This window comes from Acomys russatus, chromosome 9, assembly GCF_903995435.1.
Source record: "Acomys russatus chromosome 9, mAcoRus1.1, whole genome shotgun sequence".
In the NCBI taxonomy this organism is placed as follows: domain Eukaryota; kingdom Metazoa; phylum Chordata; class Mammalia; order Rodentia; family Muridae; genus Acomys; species Acomys russatus.
Window position 1 is genome coordinate 63,264,652 of NC_067145.1, and position 24,817 is coordinate 63,289,468.

Here is a 24,817-nt window from a genome sequence, read left to right on the forward strand (position 1 = left end):
CTAACTTAAAATACAAACAAACAAATAAATAGTCATACAGTGATGTCATTCTTCCAATATCAAGAGACAAGAGTCAAGGTTCATGTGCTTTCTTGAAATTTTGTCTTTCTGACTTAAAAACATTGTCAAGCTTAGAATATTTTTAATTATATTGATAATTTTAAAGAAATTGGCAACAAACATATTATTTAAATTTAGTAAAAAATGACCTCCCTCAGGAAAAAAAAAAAAAAAAAAAAAAATTTCATATAATGATGTCATTCTTGCAATATCAAGCAAGGGTCAAGGCTCACGTGCTTTCATGAAATCTTGTCTTTCTGACTTAAAAACATGGTAAGTTTTTAAAATTAGATCAATAATTTTAAAGAAATTGGCAATAAATGCACTGTTTAACTTAGTGAGAAGTGACCTGCTTTGGTTTTTAATGATTTAACTTTCCATTTCTTTTCTGGACCCAACACTCTGTCAACTAATAGTGACCAACATCTCAATAGTAGACATTATGAATTCATTTTTGTATATAAGAATTTTGAAGGTTCCATTTTTTAAAATTTTATTGATTTATTCATATTACATCTCAATGGTTGTATCCTTTGTATCCTCCCATTCCTCTCTCCCTCCCATTTTCCCTACTCCCCTCCCCTATGACTGTGACTGAGGGGGACCTCCTCCCCCTGTAATAGGGTATCAAGTCTCTTCTTGGTAGCCTGCTATCCTTCCTCTGAGTGCCACCAGGTCTCCCCAATCCAGGGGACGTGGTCAAATATGGGGCACCAGAGTTCGTGTGAAAGTCAGACCCCACTCTCCACTCAACTGTGGAGAATGTCCTGTCCACTGGCTAGATCTGGGTAGGGGTAAGGTTCTATTTTTTGAAATACTATAAATTACATTTTAAAACAACTTTTAACGTAATATAATGCTTGGACCGATGAGCTGGCTCAGAGAGTAAGGGTGCTTGCCACCAAGCCTGACAGCCTGGCATGATTCCAGAACGCACATGGTGGAAGGGGAGAACTGACGCTCACAAAGTGACCTCAGGCAGGTGTCTACGTGCCCTCTCACCCCCCTATACACATATACACGTAATAGAACATATTATAATACAACATATAGCATGCTATTATGTGTTATATTATATATGTATATATCATATGTGTGTGTGTAATATAACATGTATGTTATATTCTATATTATATATAAGACTAAGTGGCAACACACAGAGCAAAGTGGGCCCTTCTGCCCAGTCCTGGGTCAGCAGTGACTGTTTCAGATCCTGAGAAAACCCCCCAAACAAAGAAGCTGAGGAAAGTGATTCTTAACTTGAGGACGGAGCCACTTCCACCCATCCAGTCTCCACTGTGTCTGCTGACAGCGGCTAGCTACATAATGAGCTCTAGACACCATGAGAAAACCTCTCAGAGGGGATGGAGTACAGTGCATGCGCCTGTATGTGTGCACACTATGTATGTGTAGAAAACATACACTCCAACTTCCCACAGACAGAAACAGATGCTACCAAGAAACTGATAAGGAACACTGTTTAAAGCAAGCTACATTTGACTCTGGCTCTCATAAGAAGCTAAGGGAATACTGAGACGGCTGTCAGGAAGGCGTCCATGGGTTCCACACTTGAGCAAGGAAGATGGAAAATAAAGCATCACTTTTAAAGTTCAGAGTGAAGCCAGGTATGGCAGCTCATGCTGTAATTCCTGTTTCAAACAATGAGACAGAATTGCAAAAAGATTGAGGCTAGCCTGTGCTACATAATTAGCTGCAGTTCAGCCTAGACTACAAGTGAGAGCCTGTTTCAAAAGGACAAGCCCACAAAAGGTTCAGAATGCGTCATATCTCAACCCTCTACCATGTAGCATTTCTTTAAGAAGAGAGAGCCAGCCAGGAAACTACGTGGAGAGGTTCCCTCCCCGCATGTGGAGAATTCAAACGCTGTTGCCATTGGAGAACTGACACTTGAGGGCAACCATTTTACAGACATTAAAAGCAATCATGATGATGCCACAGTGGGTAAACAGGCCTGGTGTGATATCAGACTACTGGCACAAACTTCCAGAGCTGCCTTCAAACCTAGAAAAGAAATGTAGCTCCACCCCCCACCCCCACCGTCAGATGCGGCTGCACAGGAAGGCGACTGGTGAAGCCCTGATGAGAAAGCTTATTCCTCCTCACAGTCTTCACGCTGGGGCCGAGACACACCTTGTTTCTAGATTTCCAGATTCTTTTTAATTTCTCTTTTTCATTTTAATTTTTTTAATTAAACGTTTTTTACATATACATTTATATTATTATACATATATATAATAAACTACCTATAGCAAGAAGAACCGTAACACAATTAGGAATTATATAAATGTTACATTCTTAGTGTTTTTGGCTATTTGTATTTGACAGCCTTGAAGAAAGCACCTTTCTTATCTTGGTGCATCTAAAATTCTGAATGTAAATAAAATATCTATCATATCTCACCATTATCAACTTATAACACCTATCTAGACCTAAAAACATCTTAACCCCTAAGCAACTAAGCTTAATTGTAAAACTAAACTATCTGGTCTTCAACCCCATCAGAGACTTGAGAAGGAATAAAACTGATTACCTGAGTAAACCGCACTTTTAAGCCACGGCAGGTATCACAATGAGTGACACGTAGAGGCCAATAATCTCCCTGAAGACGGCAACCCTGCCAGCCTGGGCATCACACAAGTCTGCAAGCAGCCATGGTACCATGTGTTTCTTCCTTTAAAGTTCCAGGATCCAGCCTACATTCTGGTAGACTCAACGTCAGCCATGGCTCTATAATCTCCAAATACCCTTGAGAGCTTCCTCAATGCCCTCTAGCTGTTTAACTTCATTTGTGTTCACCTGGGGAAAACCACCGCCGAATTCAGCAACTCTGTACACTCCAGAGAAGATGCAATGGGCCTTATGCCCCTCCACCTGCTCATACCTGCACCTGCAGATGCACATGCTATCCAGCCTCGGATGCTACCTCTCTCTTCCTTTCACCTTTTATCTCAAGAGATGTCCACACCCAACTTCCAGGAAAGACCAAAAGCTGCAGAGACCATTCAACTACCAGATTCTGTAATCAATATCATCTGCCTCTGCCTGGCAGGAACATGGCTATCACAATGCCTCCCTCTGCTCTCCCTTGTGCTCAGCGCTGTGGCATCCTCCCACACTCCTCCATCTAAAAGCAAACCTTCAGATCCCTGTCCACACCCTCATCAACAGCCTCCTGAAAACCCGTGCCTGACCCTCCAGAAGGAGCAGGCAGAGTCACTGCCACCAGACAACCTGTGTAAGACAAGGTGCAGCGCTACTGCTAGCACCCGACAGCCATGGGGCAGGCTTGCACCTCACTGCCAGGGCTCTCCATTCTTGTAAAATGCAGTTCATACCTACACCGTTCATCAAAGATAAATGTTTTTCCTACTGAATTTTCACAGTTGTGTAACATGTTTCAAATCAACTCCTTCTTGAAAAAGATGTATCCTGACATAAATACACTATCTTCCTTTTTATAAAACCCTCTCCACAACAAGTGTTACTTGAAAAGCTACAATACTAAGACCCTACAAGACATGCCAGCTTCCCTTTAAAATAGGCAACTGACACTCTTATTACGAACCAAATTAAGCCAGTTTTTTGAAACTGTGTGTGCTTACCACTCTTAATGTAAACACTCAATGTTTTACCGTAGGGCCTCAACACTGAAGACAACACTGAAGACAGTGACAACCCTTTGGAGTTATTAACTAAGCAGAAGAAAAATGTATCATCTTGATAATTCTACAAAGGGAAGCAGAGTCACTGTAGAAACAGTAACCCACAGTGCTAAACTGAAGAACAGCACTGCGCTTGGTATTCTCTGGACTAAACAGCAGCACTCTTCTCTGTGCTCTCTAGACTGAGCAACAGCACTCCTCTCTGTGCGCTCTAGACTGAGCAACAGCACTCCTCTCTGTGCGCTCTAGACTGAGCAACAGCACTCCTCTCTGTGCTCTCTAGACTGAGCAACAGCACTCCTCTCTGTGCTCTCTAGACTGAGCAACAGTACTCCTCTCTGTCCTCTCTAGACTGAGCAACAGTACTCCTCTTTGTGCTCTCAGACTAAGCAACAGTACTCCTCTCTGTGCTCTCAGACTAAGCAACAGTACTCATCTCAGACTAAGCAGCACTCAGCTAAGCTCTTGACGTATCTGTATAATGAACTAGTTTTTTTCTTCCCAGAAGACAAAGGCGGTGAAGAAAATAAGCCATTCTTTACAATTACCTGCATGTACAGGGGCCTAAACACACGTAATTTAAAAATATATGCTCTTAGCCAATTTTATAATAGTCTTTCAGAACACAGAAGGGAATTCCTAACACCCATACATTCAAGTCCTTGCTTTATAGGAATGTGACTTAAGCTATTACTCAGAGTTGACATATATTGATATGCCACCTAAAAAATGTTAGGAGCGGCTAGGGAGATAGCTCAGTAGCAGGATGTTCGCCTACTATATGAGGGTCAGGACCTGATCTTCAGTACCATCATTTACCCTCCCCTTAGATACACACACACACACACATATGTACATATACACACACACATTTATTGCCTCTAATGTACATAACAATAAATGAGAACTGGAAAAAAAGTATCATTAAACATTATCTTAGTCACTGTTCCATTGCTATGAAGAGACACAATGATCACGGGAACTCTAATAAGGGAAAACATTTCACTGGGGCTGGCTTACAGTTGGGAGGTTTGGGGATGGCAGGAAGCATGGTAGCACACCAGCAGAGCTGGTGCTGGAGAAGAAGCTAAGAGTTCTACATCCAGATCCAAAGGCAGCAGGAAGAAAGAGACCCTGGACCTGGCTTGGGCCTTTGAAACCTCAAGCCCACCTCCCGTGACACACTGCCTCCACATCTACTTTACCAAGGCCACACCTCCTAACCCTTCTCAAGCAGTGCCACTCCCTAATGACTAAGCATTCAAATACTTAAGCCTATGGGGACCATTCCTATTCAAACCACCATAGACATTAACACAAAGAAACTGACTTCAGAGAAACCAAAACGGAAGACAAAGCAGACATATAAAACTCAAACTGCAGCAGCCTACTTAATGTGGGAATGTCATAGCACACACAGGACTCCTCAAGGTGTCCATATTTCCCTTGCTTTATCCAAACATGACTTAGAAGAGGAAAGTCATTTTCAAAGTTTTAGTTCCTAAGGGATTGCTAAAGAAATCACAGAGATGGAAGAGCTGGCTGCCCAAGATGGCAGTTAAACGCCATGTTATTCTGATCTACTCCTGAGTGTCAGAACACAGCTGAGAATCCAGGGAGTAGCTGACTGAAAATGAAGTGGCAGCAGCTGTAAGTCTGATCAGGTGATTAGATCACCTGAGCTATGTGTGGACAAGCTGTCCGTTAGTACTGGCTGTGCCAGAAGTACAGCATGCTTTACCACCATTATCATAACCGTCTTTTCTCCCAGAAGCTGAGCTTTTGGCAGTTCTTTTCCCTCCTACTCTGTGGACTCTACACAGCACAAAGCGGTTTCTATCTAGAGTTGAGAAGGGTGTGGTGCGCACGCCTTTAATCCCAGCACTCAGGACGGAGAGGCAGGTGCATCTCTATGAGTTTGAGGCCAGCCTGGTCCAGGACAGCCAGAGATACACAAGAAACCTTGTCTCAACAAACAAAAACTCCCACCTCTACCTGGACATGTCTCCTGGCAGTCTAAAACCCTGATAGCTGTTCTTTGCATCGCCCCAGTAATGGCTCGCAAGAAAGCTATCGACTCAGCAACTTAAAGAAGCTCTCACTTCATTTGGATACTTGTTTTTATTAGTTTCTGAACAGCCCATTTCTGTGGTTGATTGGAGACAGGAATTCAATGTAGCCAAGGCTGGCCTCAAACTCACCATCCTCCTGCTGCAGTTTCCTAAGTACTAGGATTGCAGCATGAGGGCTTTAAAATGAACAAGATACACGAGTAAACTCTTACTTTTGAGAATTATATTCTGAATAAGAAAAAACTTTGCAATGCATCACTTAGACTGACAGAGTACCATACTACCTACTCAAACTATAACAGAGTAAGGCCAAGCGAGGCTCTTACAGTTGGTGGCCCAGACACACTGACCTACCCATTAGCCCAAAACACCTCAAGAATGGTATTCTCCATACTCTAAGACAACTGTGCATGACAGTGCCCAACCCCTTGTTCATACATCAAGTGTGTATAATACGTTGGTCATTTATTCATAGTTAATATGTTAAAAAACAAAACAAAACACCCATCCACACTTGAGCACAAACCAGTGCAGGTAGATGCTACTTCTGCCAACAGCCCACCGTGTTTCCTTGTGAGCTTGATTGATCTAGTTAAGGTAAAAATTAAACCGAGAAAATGGACGGAAAATGTGGTTCAGTTGGAAGAATAGCATATACAAAGCCCTGTGTTCCATCCTCAGCAACACATAAAGCTGGGCACAGTGGCAACACACCTAGGATCCCAGTGCTCAACACGTAGACACAACAGGACCAAAGTCAAGACTGTCCTCAGCTAGGTCAAGTCAAGGCTGTCCTCAGCTAGGTCAAGTCAAGGCTGTCCTCAGCTAGGTCAAGTCAAGGCTGTCCTCAGGTAGGTCAAGTCAACACTGCCCTCAGCTAGGTTAAGTCAAGGCTGTCCTAAGCTAGGTCAAGTCAACGCTGTCCTCAGCTAGGTTAAGTCAAGGCTGTCTTAAGCTAGGTCAAGTCAATGCTGTCCTCAGCTAGGTTAAGTCAAGGCTGTCCTCAGCTAGGTCAAGTCAAGGCTGTCCTCAGCTAGGTCAAGTCAAGGCTGTCCTCAGCTAGGTCAAGTCAACACTGCCCTCAGCTAGGTTAAGTCAAGGCTGTCCTCAGCTAGGTCAAGTCAAGGCTGTCCTCAGCTAGGTCAAGTCAACACTGCCCTCAGCTAGGTCAAGTCAAGGCTGCCCTCAGCTAGGTCAAGTCAAGGCTGTCCTCAGGTAGGTCAAGTCAACACTGCCCTCAGCTAGGTTAAGTCAACGCTGTCCTCAGCTAGGTTAAGTCAAGGCTGCCCTCAGCTAGGTTAAGGCCAGTCCCTGGGGAGGAGGGATTAAAAATAGAGGAAAACCTAAAATAGGAGTTCATACCATACCATTAGCTTGCTAGTCCTTAGCTATTTTCAGCCTTGATTTATTCATTTATTTTTATTATTTGATAATTTCATACATATATAGGATGTGTTTTTAACCTCCAATTCCTTCCCTAACCCTTATCACCACTTCCTCCTAGTTTACCTGTTTTTAACCCACGGAGTCTGCTCACGGCTGTCAGTGTGCGCACAGGTGCAGGGCCACTGACCCCACGTGGGGCAGCCTCGCAAGAGCCGGTCCCTAAAGAAAACCCAGGTGTGGTCTTGGCCACTGTAACCTTATGATCATTTTATTTCTCAAATTGTCATTTCTGCTTCTGAGCACAAGTCTGGAGCTACACTACAGACCCTAGAAAGTATTACTCACTGGTATCTGTGGCTCCAAACTACCCCCTGGCTCCAAACTACCTCCTCCTCACAAGGCGAGTATAAAAGTGGTCATCAGTAGTAAAGCAGATTTTAAAACTAAGAACAGCCTGGCTATAGTGGCACTCGCCTGTAACCCCAGCACCTGGGAGATCAAGGCAGAGAATTAGAAGTTCTAGCTTATCATCAGTGGTACATACAGTTCCATGCTAGACTGAGCTAAAAATAAAGATTTATTATCGATTGAAGTGTAGTTATTAAAGGGGGGGCCTTGAAACTTTGTCTCAAAAACACAAAACAAAATTAATTTAAACAAATAAATTAATAATTAAAATAAAAAGCAAATACAGTCCTCTAAAATCTCCACCATGAGACAGCTTGTCAGCAGAAAGCCACCACTTCTCACTAGCCTATACCCTAGTGATTCCTATATGCAGACTTTGACAATGAACAACTGCATTTCTAATTAAAATTGACTTCCATCTATGTAAAAATGTAATTTTCCAAACATTTATTTTAAAAGCATAAAGAAAACTGTTACTAATAATACCAAGCCACTTCTACCTTGGTGAGTCTAGCTAGAATTACATATTTAGTAGTAACTCTCTCCCGCCTGCCAGAACCCTGGCAATAAAGGCATATGAAAATGTCGTAACTTCAAAATAATCATTACAATTTTAAGATAACTTTTGTTTTGTTAGATGCATTTCAGTTTCCTTAGGAGAAACCAGCAAAGCTCACATTGAGAGTAAAGTTACAATTATGTATAAAGGAAGCAAAAAGAAACAAAAAACCTTCCATTCTCAAATATTCATCCATGCTGAGCTAATTTCAGACTGTTTTCAATGCCAGAGTTTACTCACACTTGTAAATAAATACTGTCAGTCGGGTATAAACTAGAGTCATTGGCCACCCATGGAGGAAGTTTAATGACCAGTGACTGCCTCAACTGTCAGTTCCTTTTCATAGTAATTGAAACAAAGAGGGGGAGGCTCAGAGCCTGAGGAAGGCGGGACAGCGGAGAGGAAAGGAAAATGCCAAGTGCTTAGACAGGACAATGGGACCAGGAAGAACGGAGCTGAGGGGAGAGGAGCTGGGGAGAGAGGAGCTGGGGTGAGAAGGGCTGGGGGGAGAGGAACTGGGGAGAGAGGAGCTGGGGGGAGAGGAGCTGGGGGGAGAGGAGCTGGGGGCAGAGGAGCTGGGGGAGAGGAGCTGAGGGGAGAGGAGCTGGGGGCCTTGGGCAGTAATAGTAAGAGCCCCGTACACACACATGCATCATCTACAATCCACACACTTCAACATCTGTGTAGAGCCCAGCTCAAGAGGAGGGTGCCAGATAAAGAGCAGAAGCACTGGCTTGGGAAGTCTGTAGTTAGACTACTAAATTACACTACCAGGTAAAAACCATATTATTATACAAAAGAGTTGGCCAATTCAGAAGAAATGCTCTGAATTTTAGTGTCAGCTCCTGATAATTAAGATAAAAAATCATGGAAAACAATCATTTCAGCCACCAGCTGGAATTCCTATGTCAAAATTTTCAAAGTAACTATTTTTCCAAGAGCAAGGCCCACAGTTTTGCATTCCTGCTACTAATAAAACAATACTTATAGAGCACCTAAAAGTATTCTTCAGACAAACTGGTATATACAGAGCTACTAAGGACTGATCCAATAGCAGATGCATCATTACAGGCAATAACTGCTACTATGGCAGATTTCCTATTATAATGCGATGTCATAATACAGGGTGAAAATCAATGCAACACATCAAAAAAGAAAAAGGCTTATTAGTCCTTTCTAAAAATATGTGATAAAAGTAAAAGCCTTGGGCACAGCTGACATCAAGGAGCTCTGTCTGCATCCGGCAAACATAATGACAGTACAAATTTCAACGGACCACTTGGCTACAGTTTTTATCTTACAGTGAAGCATTATATCTCAAACCCTAGTTTTGCAAAAAGGCACCAAACCCATGGAAAAGTACAGGAATAACAGAAAGAGAAAATGAAAAGGGGGGAAATCTCTCTCAACTCCTTGAGAAATTGGATCACAAAACTGAGCCAATAATTTTGGTGCTTATATAACTACACCTTGCCTTAAGAAAACTCAATATACAAAAATTCAGAATAAGCGGACATTTGTCAACTATTCACATTAAATTCATTCATTCTTTAACTAAAAAACTTATGCTGAATTCCCATAAATACATACCTTAAAATATAATTTTCAATAGTTGTATAACATATCACTATGAAATATTGTCTTTCTCTAAGCAAAGATTCACTAAACAGCCTTCTCATATTCAATTTTTTAGAGCTACACCAATAAGAACAGCAAACATAAGATCTGAGAGTCTAAAAAATAAAAATAAAAAATAAAATTTAAAAAGATCTGAGAGTCTGACTTTCGCTTGTAAGCGTTCAGGAAAAGAACTTAATGAAAAGACTCCAGAAAATCATCTTTGCTAGACTAGAAGATAGCACTGTAGTCTCCCCAAGCTTCAGAAAGCTCCTTGCCATGCACTCTTCAGAGGATGCTAAGTGTGAGGCACGCAGGCTTCCAAACCAGAACATCCAGGAGGCTTGTAGTACACTGGAGAAGAGCCTGCAGAACTCTGCACTCGCAGGGTGACAAAGCAGGAGTCAGGGATGGTTTTCTTAAGTCACACTCAGAACAGCAAACTGCAGACACTGGCCATTCTTCTGCTCTTGATGAGGAGCTAAAGCAAGTTTGCTTTTAGTAAAGCGTGCCCTTTCTGAATCACTGACACACATCTGTATACATTTGCTATCTGCTATTTGGTTGTATAGGCTCAAACTCCCAGAAACCATGACAAAGGTAAGAGGCAACAATCACTATGAAGATTCCTCAGATAAAAGCTTGTGAAACGTCTCATTTCCTGTTTTTCTAACTGCCAAGTGTGTCTAAAAGCTTACTGCTGGTCATTACTACAAATAATTTGTGTTCAGTAAAGGTATCTACAGCTCCATCTGCTGACCAAGTCCTAACCCTACAGGAGAAAGGCACAGAGGGTACTTTTTAAACTCAGCCACTTTAAAAAAAATAATTCTTTTCCTTTTAATTTTATGTGGGCATTTTTCCTGCACATGTGTCTGCCCGTCACTTGTGTGCCTGGTGCCTGGAGCTACAGTAACAACAGCCTAATGTGAGCTGCTGCGTGGTGTTAGAATCAAACCTGCTCCTCTAGAGAGCAGCACTGTGAGCCAACTACACAAAATTCAGAAGCAGAAGAATCCAGGCAATTCCTGCCAATCTAGAAAGGCCTTTAAAATTTTAATTTTATCCTTTTTGATAGAGCAAGGAAATTAGTATTTTTTTTTAAAAAAAAGCATTATACTCTCATTAACACTTTTACTTATCCTATGATTAAAGCCAACCTAACAACTACCTTACATCTCAGAAAAGCTGGGTAGGGGAGAGACCTCTTCTGAATTTAGTGTAACATTTGGTCCCTATTTTAAATAACAGAAGCACTCAGCAGATTTTTGAGTTCGAGTTCAGTCTAGTGTACAAAGTAAGTTTCAGGACAGCCAAAACTATGTAGATACCCTGTCTCAAGAGGGAAGGGAAGGGAAGCAGAGGTTGTCAACCAACCTTTGAAATATTCCTTAGTCTATATTAAAAATAAGGCCAGGGGGTTGGAATTTAGCTCAATGGTAGAGCGCTTGCCTAATAAGCACAAAGCCCTGGGTTCAGTCTTCAGCTCTGAGAAGGAAAAAAAAAAAAAAGAAAAAGAAAAACAGACAGAATAGTGAGCATTCGGGGAGGAAGAGGCAGGCAGATCTCTGTGAATTCAAGCTACAAAGCAAGTCCAGGACAGCCAAGGCTACACAGAGAAGCCCTGTTTAAAAAAAATTATTTAAGTAATTATTAAAAAGGGTCTCGGGAGAGATGGCCCTGCTCCTGGCCAACTGCAGCACTGGAAGAGCTGGCCAGGAGCAGCGCTGCAGAGCACAGCCTGGTGGTATGGGTGCAGGAGAGCTGGAGCGCTGACCAACCCTGCTACCACCCAGGGCTTTGAGCTGGCCCGTTCCCAAGCCTACAGGATCTATGAGCTGCTGGAGCACAGGAAATGGCTGGTCCTACAGATCCAAAGCTGGAGGTCTCCAGACACAGGGGAACAGCAGCGTATCTGAAAGGAGTCCCGGCGAGGATCCAGTAGTGATAGTGTAGGAAAACCCAGAGGCCTCTAACCAGACCCGTGATTCACTGCAATGGACATCTGCACGTAGGAAAGATGTGTGGACAAAACGGTGTCCTGTGTGACAAACTGCAATTTCCATGACAAGATTTTTTGTTTTTGTTTTTGTTTTTTATTTTCTTTTGGGGGAGAGGTTGCAAGAGCAGAGGGCAGATATAAAAAGTTTTTTTTTTAAAAAGGCAGGGGGTTAGAGAGGTGTCTCCTTAGGCCAGACATAGAACTTAGAACTTGAGAGATAGAGGCAGGTGCAGGGGGATCTCTGTGAGTTCAAAGCTAACATGGTCTACATGGTGAGTTCCAGGACAACCATAGCTACACAGTAAGACCCTGCCTCTAAGGGGATCGTGTGGGGTAGGTCACACCCAGCCATACACCTCATATTGCTAAAACAACTTCTTTCATGTAACAGCATGACCTTAAAAGCTCTAATATGCACCTCCAGCATCTACCAGAAATGCAAATATAGTCTCCTCTCAAAGCATGAAACATAAATAACCACATAATGTTTCAAATAACCAGAGTGTGAATATTCAGTCTTTACCGCCACGAGACAAGCTGAAGACACCAGGAGAGACACCTTTATATCACTCCATTAGAACTGAACCCTACCGAAGACAGGCGGCCTCTAGGCTTTTCATGGCTTACTTTCTCTAGACTAAAGATGATATCTGCCAACATCTGGCAGCCTCAAATCCAACCTGTGAATTCTTACAACATCTGTCCAGGCACACCAAGGACTTGTAAAACCCTGGCCATGTGTGCATTTATCTGGATACACTGCTCCAGCCTTCACCAGCTCCCCTCGGCTTCCACTCTGTCCTGGTAAGACAGGCTGGCTGTCTCCCTGCGACTGCATCTGCTCTGCCCTATCACGAGTACAGCTGTCTTGCTCTCTGAAAACAAAACTCTCTTCTTGGCCCAGCTGAAATCTCCCATAGATTTTGCTTGCTCTAGTCCAGGTCACCAGAACCAACTGAGTGAGATGGCAATGCTATTTGCTAGCCTCCGGCATCATCCTGCTGTAGGAAAAGGACAGCAATGTCTAGAGACCAGAGGAAAAGTGGAAGCTTCAGTGGCCTAGTGGCACCAATAACCAAAACTAAAATGAGAGTAAAGGACAATGCCTATCAAAATGACAGACATAGCCAGAAATGTGTTTATTCTCAGAGGCTAAGGGCCAGCTCTGGGGGCCAAAAAGAATGGCAGAACCAGAAACCTGCTCCTTCTGCAACATCCCTGTACTAAGTTGGCAGGGATCATCAATGACGTTAGACTCACGTGATGAAAGGCTGCTGGGAAATAAGATAGTTACGTGTCACTTTAGTAACCCCAAACTGGAAAACATAACTTTCCAGGGAGAGACCTGGCAGACCCGACCTTAACCTGTGTCATGAGGAACTAGGTAGACAATCTCCTTGTTTATTGAAAAGACCAAAAGCACACTGTGGAAGAACTCTGGTAAGGTAGCCTCATGCTTAACTTGCTGGACAGAAATTCAAGCAGAGGGGGACACATACTAGGCTAATGAACTGCGTGTGCATGCGTGTGTATACACAGACATATACTCTCAGTACATGCCCTGCAAACACATGTAATAACACAAACTTTAAAAGATACAACACAGTATGTATCTGTCTGTGTTGGAAGTCACTAAATGAGAAAGGAGCCATAGAGGAGCTAGGAAGAGGTCATCAAGGAGTGAGGAGGAGAGCATAGGAAAGCTAGCTGGAAGAAGGAAGGGAGCCAGACAGGGAAAGGGACCATTTGAGAACAAAGCATAGGACACATAAATATGGCAAGGCCACTACTAAACCCAAGGCTTTGTTTGCTAGTCTAAATTAATCTAATTTGCTAATCAATTAATTTTAAGAAGACTTATTACAATCCTTTGTGAGTGGCTGTGAACAGCTTAAATTGGTCCCCGTGATGGATATAGGATTATGCTCCCTGCAGCCATGCCTAGCGTGCTTCCTGATTCTTCCTTTACTAAGCCACCTGTTCCCAGCCCCTCCACATTCCATCCCATTCAACCTCTTGAGAGACCATCAGAGCCTTCTTTAGTCTTCTACACCTTTGAAACACATACCAAAATGTTTAGAGAAAGAGCTATCGTTATGAAAAAGCTGAGTTTTAATCAGTAGAAAGTAAGCTTAGGCTTAAGTTTCAATGGCAACCTACAAATTTTTTCATAGATAATTAAGATCTCTAAATAACTGCAACTCACTCCGTGTGTCCTTGGAAAACATTCACAGAGTGGATGGAAGGGTCCCTGAAATCCCAGAGGCGGAAAGTTGTGTCACGGGAGGAAGTCACCACGAGCCGCTGGGTGGGGTGAGTGCAACAATGTGTTAACTCCTGGTCATGCCCTACAACCAAATACAACAAAAATACAAGTCAGCCACCTGCAGACACACAATTAGAATGAAGCTTTTTTTAAAACACAAGAGTCAAAAACATCCATCATTTTTACAGGCACCTCTATTAGCTGATAGAAAAGTAAACCTTAAAGAATTACTTAGTGGTGTGGAAGGCTGTACCCTCAGATGCCTGAAGAACAGCTATAAAAGAGTGGGGAACTAGATATATCATAATTCAGTTTCTGGTCTTAACAGTTAGAAGGTCAGACAAATTAACAGGCTGACTACAACAAAAAGTAATGGTATAATTTTATGGGCCCTTAGAACCACATCCTGTCTTATATTTGGGCAGAACTTCTAAATATAACATTCTATAAATGGGCTTTACAATAGACCAGAGAGAATTCCACATATGTAACTAACATCTCTAAATCAGTCAGCTTTGTGTTAATCAAAAGAAAGGCTGTCCTCAGTGGCCTGGTCTAAAGAGCTAGAACCATTCAAAAGACCAAGGTCCTCCCAGGAGCTAGAGAATCTGGGCGGCAGAGGCATGCTCCTGCCAGCCTGGAAGCCTGCATCCTGCCACATGGGAAGGGACTTTGAGTGGGACTCCTGGATGCTCAGGATAGAGCTGACCCTAACTAACCATAGTAAGAAAGTATGGCCCCAGACACATGGCTACAAGAAACTGGATAGGTTTTTCTAGCACCCAGTGAGCATGGAAGAAGACTGAAAGTCCCAGAGGCTCTGCCCAAGCCACACCTTCACTTCAGCCAAACAGCCCCTCACAGATGAGGAGCAGCCGCCATAGACACAGAAAGCCTGAGAAGGAAACCATCAAGGTAATGGACTCCTATTATTTAAGTTTGTTTTTGGTTTTTTGTTTTGGTTTGGTTTGGTTTTTTTATTTATTTTATTTTGTATACAGTGCTCTGCCTGCATGGCAGAAGAGGGCACTAGATCTCATTATGGATGGTTGTGAGCCACCATGTGGTTGCTGGGAATTGAACTTGGGACCTCTGGAAGAACAATCAGTGCTCTTAACCTCTGAGCCATCTCTCCAGACCCTTAAGTTTGTTTAAAAAAAAAAAAAAAAAAGTGGTAAGAGGATTGTCAAAGAGAGTAAATACCAATAGAGCAATCATACTTTGAATTTTGAAACATTACATGCTTCAGTAAATCCCCTGAAGATAAAGTACATTTAGCTATGAAGAGATCTATTAAGAAGAAAGGATCTTCAAAAATGACAAGGAAAGAGCCAGGGGCACTAAACAGAGTCCTGGCCTGAAAGTCATTTGTAAGCTCAGACATAAAAACAGTCCAACTAGGGAGAATTTCAGGTGCTCACAGCAAGATACCTGTCAGAGAATGAACAAGTTCAGATGTCTCCACATCATACAGGTTGGCAGTTCTGTCCCATGAGGCTGTCACCACTTGCTTCCCACCAACTAGCCAGTCAGCAGCAATAACCACGCCCTGATGGCTTTTGAGAGATGTCAGCGGGACTCGGACAGTAGGACAGTCACTGGACACATCTCCATCAACGTCAGGCTCGTCTTTATCAGAGCACTCTATTTCATCTTCGCCAGAAATTTGTTGCTAAAGGTAAAAATCAGAGAAGAAACACATTGTGGGAATCTTCAGGTTTTTTTTTCTGACAGTGCTACACCATTTATCTTTCTAGATTTATCACCATTAGGGCCAATGCAAGCACAGTATCTGATATGTCGCCAGTGTTTAAGGAATGCTTCCTCAATGTTAAGGCTTAGCTATAAAAGGAAGGCCAAACAATCTGAAAAATATTAAAACCACTATGGCATCAAAAGACCTAAAATTCAGTTTCACTAATCAATAAAACAGCAAATAAAGCAATTTTCAACATTTTCATTTTTACCACTTATTAGAAATATAATATAAAATCTTAAAAATACATTAAAAGTCAGTAATACAGCACAATACAAAAAGCATTTTGATTCTTAGGAGCCTGTTTAAAATATGTAAACTTCTAAATTATAATAACTTAGAATTCCATTGTCCTAACAATGAAAGATCATTTGACTTTTCTGTACCAACTAAATCTTTTGTTAAAAGCCAGTTAACATAAAAATGTAACAGCCAGTCTATACTCTAGCTCTTTTTGTTTGTTTGTCTGTTTGTTTGTTTGTTTGTTTGTTTGTTTTTCAAGACAGGGTTTGCTCTTTGTAGCGTTAACTGTCCTGGACTCACTTTGCAGACCAGGCTGGTCTTAAACTCCCAGAGATCTGCCTGCCTCTATCTCCCAAGTGTTGGGACTACAGGCGAGCGCCACCACGTCTGGCTCTTTATACTCTAGCTCTTAAAGAAAATGTTTATTCACTCAATAAATACTGATAAACTGCTGTGCTGTTTATACAGGAGAAGACGGTGCTTACTCTAAATGATACAGATGTTGGCGTAAACACAACTGGCGAAGTTCCTGTCCTCAGAGAAAGAGAGAGGCTACACACACTCACAAAACACACACATGTGGACTAGTGTAAGAATGAATGTCACATGTGTGTACATATTAGTCTGAGTATATGCTAACAATACACAAGGAAGTGTGTCATTTGTATTCACATGGTATGGGATGCGTGGAATATACACAAGCAGGGAGGTGGTCGTGGGTGCTTTGAAGAAAAAAAGAAAGGGAATGGAAGACACACACAGCTGAAGGGCTGTTGTCTTACACAGAATTACGGAAGAAAGACTAACAGCAACTCTGTCCAATTATGGAGAGCAGAGGAGAAGGGCAGGCAGATGCTGAAGGAAACACTGCTCCAGGCAGAAGCAACAAGTACAAAGTCCTCTTTTCTCTGCTACATTACTGGGCTTGCTAGTATGTGAAGGGCCAGGGAGACTAGCAGGGTGTGAGAAAATGGAGCAGGTGGTGTGGAAACCTGGTAGGCCATGGAAGGGCTCTGTGCTCTATTCTGCGTGTGGCGGAAAATCTGAATTAACTGTTAAACACAAGAAAATGAAAGGGGCCTGATATATGCTAAACTGTATCACCCACAAACTCCTATGCCAAAGCCCCCAATCCCAAGGCCTCAGAATGTGACCTTATTAGAAAAGGAGCCTTTAAGAGGCAATTAAAATCAGGCTGAGTATAGAACCTAATCTACCATGACTGATGTACCATAGTAAAAAAATTACAACAGACAGTTACAAGGGAAAGATCATGGGAGGGCAGAGTGACAAGGTGACCATGCACTGGGCAAGGACTGAGGCCTTAAAATAAACTAATCCTTCTGCTGTCGTGCCCTTACACTTCTCGTCTACACGGTGATAACATAAATTTGATGCTGAAACCACCAGTCCCAGGAAGCACCAGGGAAAAGTAACCACAGGAAAGAAAAGTCTAGATGTGAGTAGTAATAATGAAGGTGAGGAGAAAAAGATTAATATTTTCCTCAGGAAAGCTTCAGAATTTGCCAACATATAGCCACATGGAACACACACACACACACACACACACACACACACACACACACACACAAACACACATGCACGCATACACACACGTTGGACAATTTAAAGGTATATGGTCCAAACTCCTGAGTGGATGATGACCGCACAACTAAAACGAGCAACAGGGTAAAAGCAGCAGCTGGGGACATCCAGAGTCCAACAGAGACACCAGACACCACAGCAAGCAAGATGTTAATTAGATGACACCTGAACTCTGGAGTCAGGAGGAAAGCCACAGTAGCAGCTGGTCCTGGAAGCCACAGATGCTGGGTACAGCAGAACCACAGGTGGGCAGCAGACGCACACGTACACCAGTGGGTGGCGCATCAGACAGCTATGCAACAAGACTTAAGTCAAGGGAAGCAAGAAACAGGAGGAAAGGGCACCTATTAGCATTCCCAGCAGCATCTGCAGCAGCGGCAGCAGCCATGACGGCAGCACTGACGACTGAGGAACAGCAGAGTTGTGGCGACACTAAGCTAGACAAGAGTGACTCCTCCAGAGGAAAAGGTAAGTTCTCACATGACCTACCTGAAGATGTGGGCGTGGGGAGGAAGTCCGTGAGGAAGGAGTTGTGAATGGGCTCTGGACAGACGTGTGCTGAGTGTAAGCGCCATTCTACTGACAGACGTGTGCTGAGTGTAAGCGCCATTCTACTGACAGACCTGTGCTGAGTGTAAGCGCCATTCTACTGACAGACGTGTGCTGAGTGTAAGCGCCATTCTACTGGCAGAGGGAAGCACAGCAGGAACAGCATCAGGAAGAGAGGAAAGAGAACTCTAAGGATGGGAGCAAGAAGTATCAGACTATGCTAAAAATCTGCTAAGACTGCAGGACACGTGAGAGTACACAGGGTAGAGGAAGCCACATGTGAGTGACATGGGAAGAAGGGGAGCTGGAGGAAAGCAGGTGCAGCCTGGGAAAGGAAAGAATGTGATTAACTATGACGCTCTAAGCACAGACATGTTCACAGAGGCTAGAGTGCAGGAGTGTAGGAAGCCTAGAAAGGTTTGCAAAAGGAAACCGGAACAGACCCTCTAGTTCAGGAATGAAAGCTTATGACTATTATCACTGCACTTTGGAGGCTGAGACAGGGCTACCACAAGTTCAAAGCCAGCCAGAGTTAAACAGTGGGCCATTTCAAAAGCAAACAACAGAAGGGCAGAGGAAACCCTGCAAAGAAAGCACTTCATCTCAGAGGCAAAGCGGGAGCCACTGAGGTATCAGTATGTCCATTATTCTAGAAAAATGACTCCTCATGAATTCTGGAAAGGGAGCTGTGGTGGGCAGCCATTAGATTAGATTCAACTGGTTCAAACATGTTGAGAGCCTAGAAAACTGTGGAAAGGTTAAAGGTCAGAAAAATCCTTTCCCTTCCGCATGAGACGAGAGCTTCATTCCCAAGTTGTGCTGTTCAAGAGAAGAATGGCTCCTGGCAGATAAACATACCAAGACAGGAAGTGCTGCTACAATCACAGGAAATGCCCGATGGGAATGCTGCAGCAATGCTGTAGCTCTGAGCTCTGTGTCTGGATGCCTTCTGTCTCTGCTGTTGTTGGAACTGTTCAAAAGGCCCTGGTTCCTTATCATGAGGTTTCTCAGCTCCCACGCCTGCACCCAGGGAGTCTTACACTCCTACACCTGTACTGCTACACAGCTCTGGCTGGCTCTGTAGACAAGGGTCTCTTTGGTTAGGTAATGAACATGGCTCCAGCACAGAATATGGAATGAGACATCTGACACACTGCCTTGTCTGTCTGGCACTTCCTGGGTTAATTATGGCCAATGGTGGTCCATAGGGGAACTCAGTAGGTAGATATCTCTCCTGTATGCTACATAACAGTTTCCCAGTGTGCAGAAAAGATTGAACTGAATCCTTAAGATTTCATGGAGCAGCTAGAAACAGAATAGAAAGACAAAAGAGTGTGTCACAGAGAATTTCAAAATTCATGACATTTTGTTAACTGCTGACCTCCTGACCTACCACAGTGATCACAATAGGCTTTCAATAATAATAATCATAATCATAATCATAAGAAACACCTTGGATGGAGCTACACATAGAGGAAAGGATTTCAGGATCTGAGGGTTAAGACCACGTGCATGACATAGGCCATGTGTAGGGTTAAGCACATATTCCACTGGAGAGACCACACCAAAAAGGCTCAAAAAAACCTCTGAAACCTCATGTTTTAGAAGATGCATTGATAGAAGTTAACTGGAGAAGACAAAAGTCCATGATAAAGGTACCAGCTAGTTGGCTGTCTGGTGAGAGGTCTTTCCCTGCCTAGCAAACAGCTGCCTTTCACATAATGGTCAAGAAAAAAAGGCAGGCTCTCTGGTGTCGTAAGGATACTAGTATCAGATCAGGGCCCCACCCTATGGTGTAACTTAAACTGAACTACTTTCTTAAAGATATTAACTCCAATTAAGGCCCCAATAGCATACAAATTTTGGGGTGACACTGAATTGTGGTGGTTTGAATAGGAATGCCCATCCAACACCACATCTGAATGCCTGGCCTACAGGGAGGGCACTATTAGTGGGTGTGCCCTTGCTGTAGGAAGTGTGTCACTGTGGGGCCAGCGTTGCGGTCTCAAAGCTGAAGCCAGTTCTCCCCCTGCTGCCTGCAGACCAAGGTGTAGAACTCTCAGCCCCTTCTCCAGCACCATGGCTGCCCGTATGCGGACCAGGCTTTCAGCAATGATGACAACGAACTGAAGCTCTGAACTGTAAGCCGGCTCCAATTAAATATTACCTTTATAAGAGTTGGCATGGTCATGGTGCCTCTTCACAGCACTAGAAACCCGAAATTAAAGCCAGGCATGGTGGCACACACCTTTAACCCCAGCACTCAGGAGGCAGAAGCAGGTGGATTTCTGTGGGCTCAAGGCACGCTACAAAGCAAGTCTAGGACAGTCAGGGCTGTTACACAGAGAAACCCTGTCTCAAAAAACAAAAACAAAAACAAAATAAAGAAAGAAACCCTAAGTTAAGCCACCAATTCATAACATTCTAACCCTGGGCCTCCAAGTTACAGAGCTTTCTTACACTGGAAAACAAATTTATTCTATTCCAAAACATCAACTCATTCCAGCATTAGCACTAAAATCTAAAGTACAGTCTTCACAAAATACCATCTAGATTGAGAGGTGTGCATGAGAATCATGCCCAGACAAAATCCCTATCTAGCCACAGACTACAGAAAAAAAGTTATATTTGTCTAAAGTACAATGCCACAGAGGTTAATTCTATTCCAAAAGGGAGCAACAGAACAGAAGGGAAGGCAGCAGGTTCCAAACAAACCCCAAATCTAGCAAAGTAAATTCCACTAGATCTTAAGTCTCAACAGTAATGCTCTTAGGCTCCATTATTTACCTTTCAGACCCACTAAGTGGGATCTTTACCATGACAGCTAGCTGGGTCACCCCACGCCTGCTGTGGCACCGAGCTGCTTTATCCTGCTCCCCATCTCCACCACCTCCACCGCAGCCACAACGACCTCCACCGCAGCCACCACCACCTTTACCATCACCACCACCACCACCACCTCCACCATCACCACCTCCACCATCACCTCCACCACCTCCACCACCTCCACCACCACCTCCACCATCACCTCCATCATAACCACCACCTCCACCACCACCACCACCACCACCACCACCACCACCTCCACCACCTCCATCACCACCACCTCCACCTCCACCTCCACCACCTCCACCATCACCTCCACCACCTCCACCTCCACCACCTCCATCATAACCACCACCTCCACCACCACCACCTCCACCACCTCCACGACGACCTCCACCACCACCACCTCCACCCTATGGCCCCACACCAAAGAGAGGTCACATATAGTGGCACATGATTGTAATCCCAGGTCTAGAGAGGCTGAGAAAGAATGCAAATTCTAGGCCATTGTGTTGGGCTAAATGAAATCATGTCTTTCAAAAAGAAAAAAAAAAAAAGAGGGAGAGAAAGGAAAATAAAACAGAGAGGCAGGGAGGATGAAGACCTTTGAAAATAAGGGAGAGCCAACCTCAGGACTATGATAGAGGTGACAGCCTTGGCAGTTTCCAAATCACTTTCAGATCCTTGTTTCTCTGTCTAAAGGAAGTCACATGTTTATAGCTAGGCAGTTCCATTTTCTGGTGCTTTGAGAAGCCAGCACTGACAGACTTCCTCCATGTCATCTGTTTCCTTTACCCTAGCAGTATAAATCCCATCTGTCTCTAAGATGGCTGATTAAATTCACAGTTCACATCTACACTAGTCTTTTAAAATATCCGTCAGTTAAGCCACATTCAACCATACCAGATACTATCAGCTTATTCTAACATTTGCAAATATCCAGAGTCTTGCATAGTAGACCAACAGAGAACTGTCAGAGTAACTAAGCATGCTTACACTAGTGTCGGCAACAGGCTGAGGTGTTGGAAGCTGTACCACATATCTCCAAATATGAGCAGTCTGATCTCCAGAAGCTGAAGAGACAAACGGGGAGATTATTCACAGGCACACCATGCATAAAATGTGTTCTTTCCTACACCATGCTTTTCTAAATTAGTGAGCATTTAGTAAAATAAATATTCTTTAGTTAAACAGTGATTTCACACTGTGCAAGACTATTAAGAACAGAACACATGTACAAAATCAGGATTATAATTGCTATTACTAAAGAAAATATTTCATCTTTCATCTTAGAAAAGTTTTGAAGGTTAAGAAAAATTATGTAGAGATTTTATTTTTAATCTATGTAATAAATATTCTATTGCATTATACTTGTGATATAACAGAGTCTGAGATGTTTCAGGAAAGTGAATGACACTTTCATCCATTCATTATTAGTAGGACATCACAGTTTGCCAGGCGCTGTTTACGTTACTGTTAGCACTATTTATTTGTGTTGCTTTCCTATTCCTCTCCTTTCTAGCTCAAGTTTGCCAAGGCGATGCTTTGACTAGGAATCAAAGACTAAGGACAGCGCCCCCCCCCCCCCCCCCCCCCCCCCCCGGGGCCCTGAAGGCCTCTTCCACCCCACAGTGCTTACTCTCACCCTCAGCACAGCAGTCGGTTTCCCATCTTCTTTTCCCTGCTGCAAAGCTTACCTCCTCACATTACACAGCTAACAGTGAATTCCTTAGGGCCAAAATCAACTGATTGTCCTGACTTGACAATGTCTCTCTAATCAACACTACATAAGAACTACAGTCTAATTTCTTTCTCCTTTATCTGTCTCAAAGTTCGCATTAGTTCCTTTGTAGATGTCACTTGTTTTCACCGCTCCTTTCTACGCCTTCGGTTTATATCTAGATGTACCCACCTGCCACTGGTCTAGTCTCACCCCTCTACCAATCATATGATAAACCCTCAGTGTCTTTCCCACTTTAACTCCTCAGATATATATTGAGGTAAATATTGGCTCTGATCCTCTAGGCCTGGGAAATGATTCAGAATAACCTTCCCATTACATCCCATCACATGTGAAAAGTCTCAACAAAAAGAGCAACCACTGCACACCACACATTAAAAGTATTCAAGCGGGGTTCCTTCCTAAACACTTCCACCTTGGCACAGCAACTTGCGTGCTCTATGCTGGGGTCAGCAGACTATGGTCCACCGGAAAAGGGCAAATGTTTCCCCATTTTTGTAAATGAACAGTAATGTCCATCACCTGCTGCAGAGACACACTTTGGTGCTACAAAGGGACAAAGCGGAGACAAGTGTCATATGGTCGGTCAAAGATAAATATTCCTATTAACTATTCTTTTACAGAAGCACGGCAACCTCTGGCCCATCAAAGCCAAAACATACTCTCCAAGATTATCGCCTATATCCCAAAACACGACTCCACAGCCATCTGACAATTTTATAGAAATAATTCTCAGTACAACAGGCTACCTTCCAAAAGCAGCAACAATTTTTGTTTGTTTGTTTGTTTGTTTTGTTTTGTTTTCCAAGACAGGGTTTCTCTGTGAAGTCATGGCCTTCCTGGAACTCACTCTTCGCTCTGCAGACCAGGCTGGCCTTGAACTCAGAGATCCACCTGCCTCTGCCTCTCTCTTGAGTCCTGGAATTAAAGGCATTACCACCACTCCTGGAGCCAGTCTAAAATGTGATGCATACAAGCTACTGTAGCCTAAGTAAGTTACCTAAAGGAATGAAAAGAATTCATAAAATGTCTACTAAAGATTGTCTAATTTTCATAAGTACCATGGATAACTCTGAGAGTACTAACAAAAGAATATAAAATTTATGCCTGTTTTAAGATTATTAATAATTTCATTCAAGAGAGGAAAAAAAAATCAACATACCAGTAAGAGCCAACTGCTCTGAGGGATGAAATTTTATAGAATTTACTGCAAAATAAAAATATTACAAGAACAGGTTTAAAATAATAAAAACATGTTATTGATATTTATTAGCTATTGTACACCTTACAAAGTTAATTGTAAATTTTAAAAACTATGATAGTTGGTTCATTAGATCCTGACTTGATTAAACTACTAATTTGTGTACATGTTAGAACAGAGGCATAATAAACAAAACTCAAGTATAAACCTGCTGCTAAGCGACAGGATATACAACAAAGAATATTAACAATCTACATTTTAAACAGGCAAGTAATTTAGAGTTAAAATAAATCAAGATAAACAAAGAAAGCAAAATTATTTGATGAGACACAAAAGCAAACTGTAGTGTGCAGGCACAGCCCACTGGCCTCACCCTGAGTCTTCCAAGCTTACAGAACCTTGATCTAGCCCATGACAAATGAGACCCCAGAAAAGGGTTCCAAGCAGACTCAAAAATGAGTGGGGTTGTTAGGTTACTGTCCTCTCATTTCTTATCTACATTTAGGATACTCAAGGGTAAGTTTTGGCAATGTTTTCTGAGGAAGGTTTTATTTTCTTAATAAGGAAGCAATAGCTAACAGACTCCCAGTACCTAGTACCCCTTCAGCCTGCCTGCCTCCCTCCCTCCCTCCCTTCCATTCAAATGGGCTATCTTAATGGGAGGTCAGCAAGTTAAGAAGTCTGAGTCCGCCTCAATGGGAGTGGTCAGGTACTAAAAAGATCCTAAGCCCATCCCTCTACCTAAGGCTCACATAAAGCAAATCCTGAGTTTTAGAATGGACACAATCATTAGTCTGACCAGGGAGCTGAGCTCAATTTATCCTGGGAAGAAGCAACCTTCAT

At 42.9% G+C, this 24,817-nt stretch overlaps 1 protein-coding gene and 1 long non-coding RNA gene across 4 annotated transcripts in view; one reads left to right on the forward strand and one right to left on the reverse strand.

Annotated features, from left to right (window-relative positions):
* Wdr37 (WD repeat domain 37) overlaps positions 1-24,817 on the reverse strand; it is a 54,774-nt gene that overhangs the window by 7,689 nt on the left and 22,268 nt on the right. Inside the window, 4 exon segments of the mRNA XM_051151454.1 lie at positions 13,994-14,135; positions 15,485-15,725; positions 22,029-22,105; positions 23,936-23,980. Coding sequence (XP_051007411.1) covers positions 13,994-14,135; positions 15,485-15,725; positions 22,029-22,105; positions 23,936-23,980 — 505 coding nt within the window.
* Positions 6,570-7,225, forward strand: LOC127194043 (uncharacterized). 3 transcript variants are annotated; one of them, XR_007831195.1, is made up of 4 exons: positions 6,570-6,666; positions 6,823-6,878; positions 6,983-7,030; positions 7,083-7,219. It is a non-coding gene; the product is annotated as an uncharacterized LOC127194043 (long non-coding RNA). The 3 variants fall into 3 exon arrangements; XR_007831194.1 differs by having other exon boundaries at positions 6,572-6,666; positions 6,797-6,878; XR_007831196.1 differs by lacking the exon at positions 6,983-7,030 and having other exon boundaries at positions 6,572-6,666; positions 6,797-6,878; positions 7,087-7,225.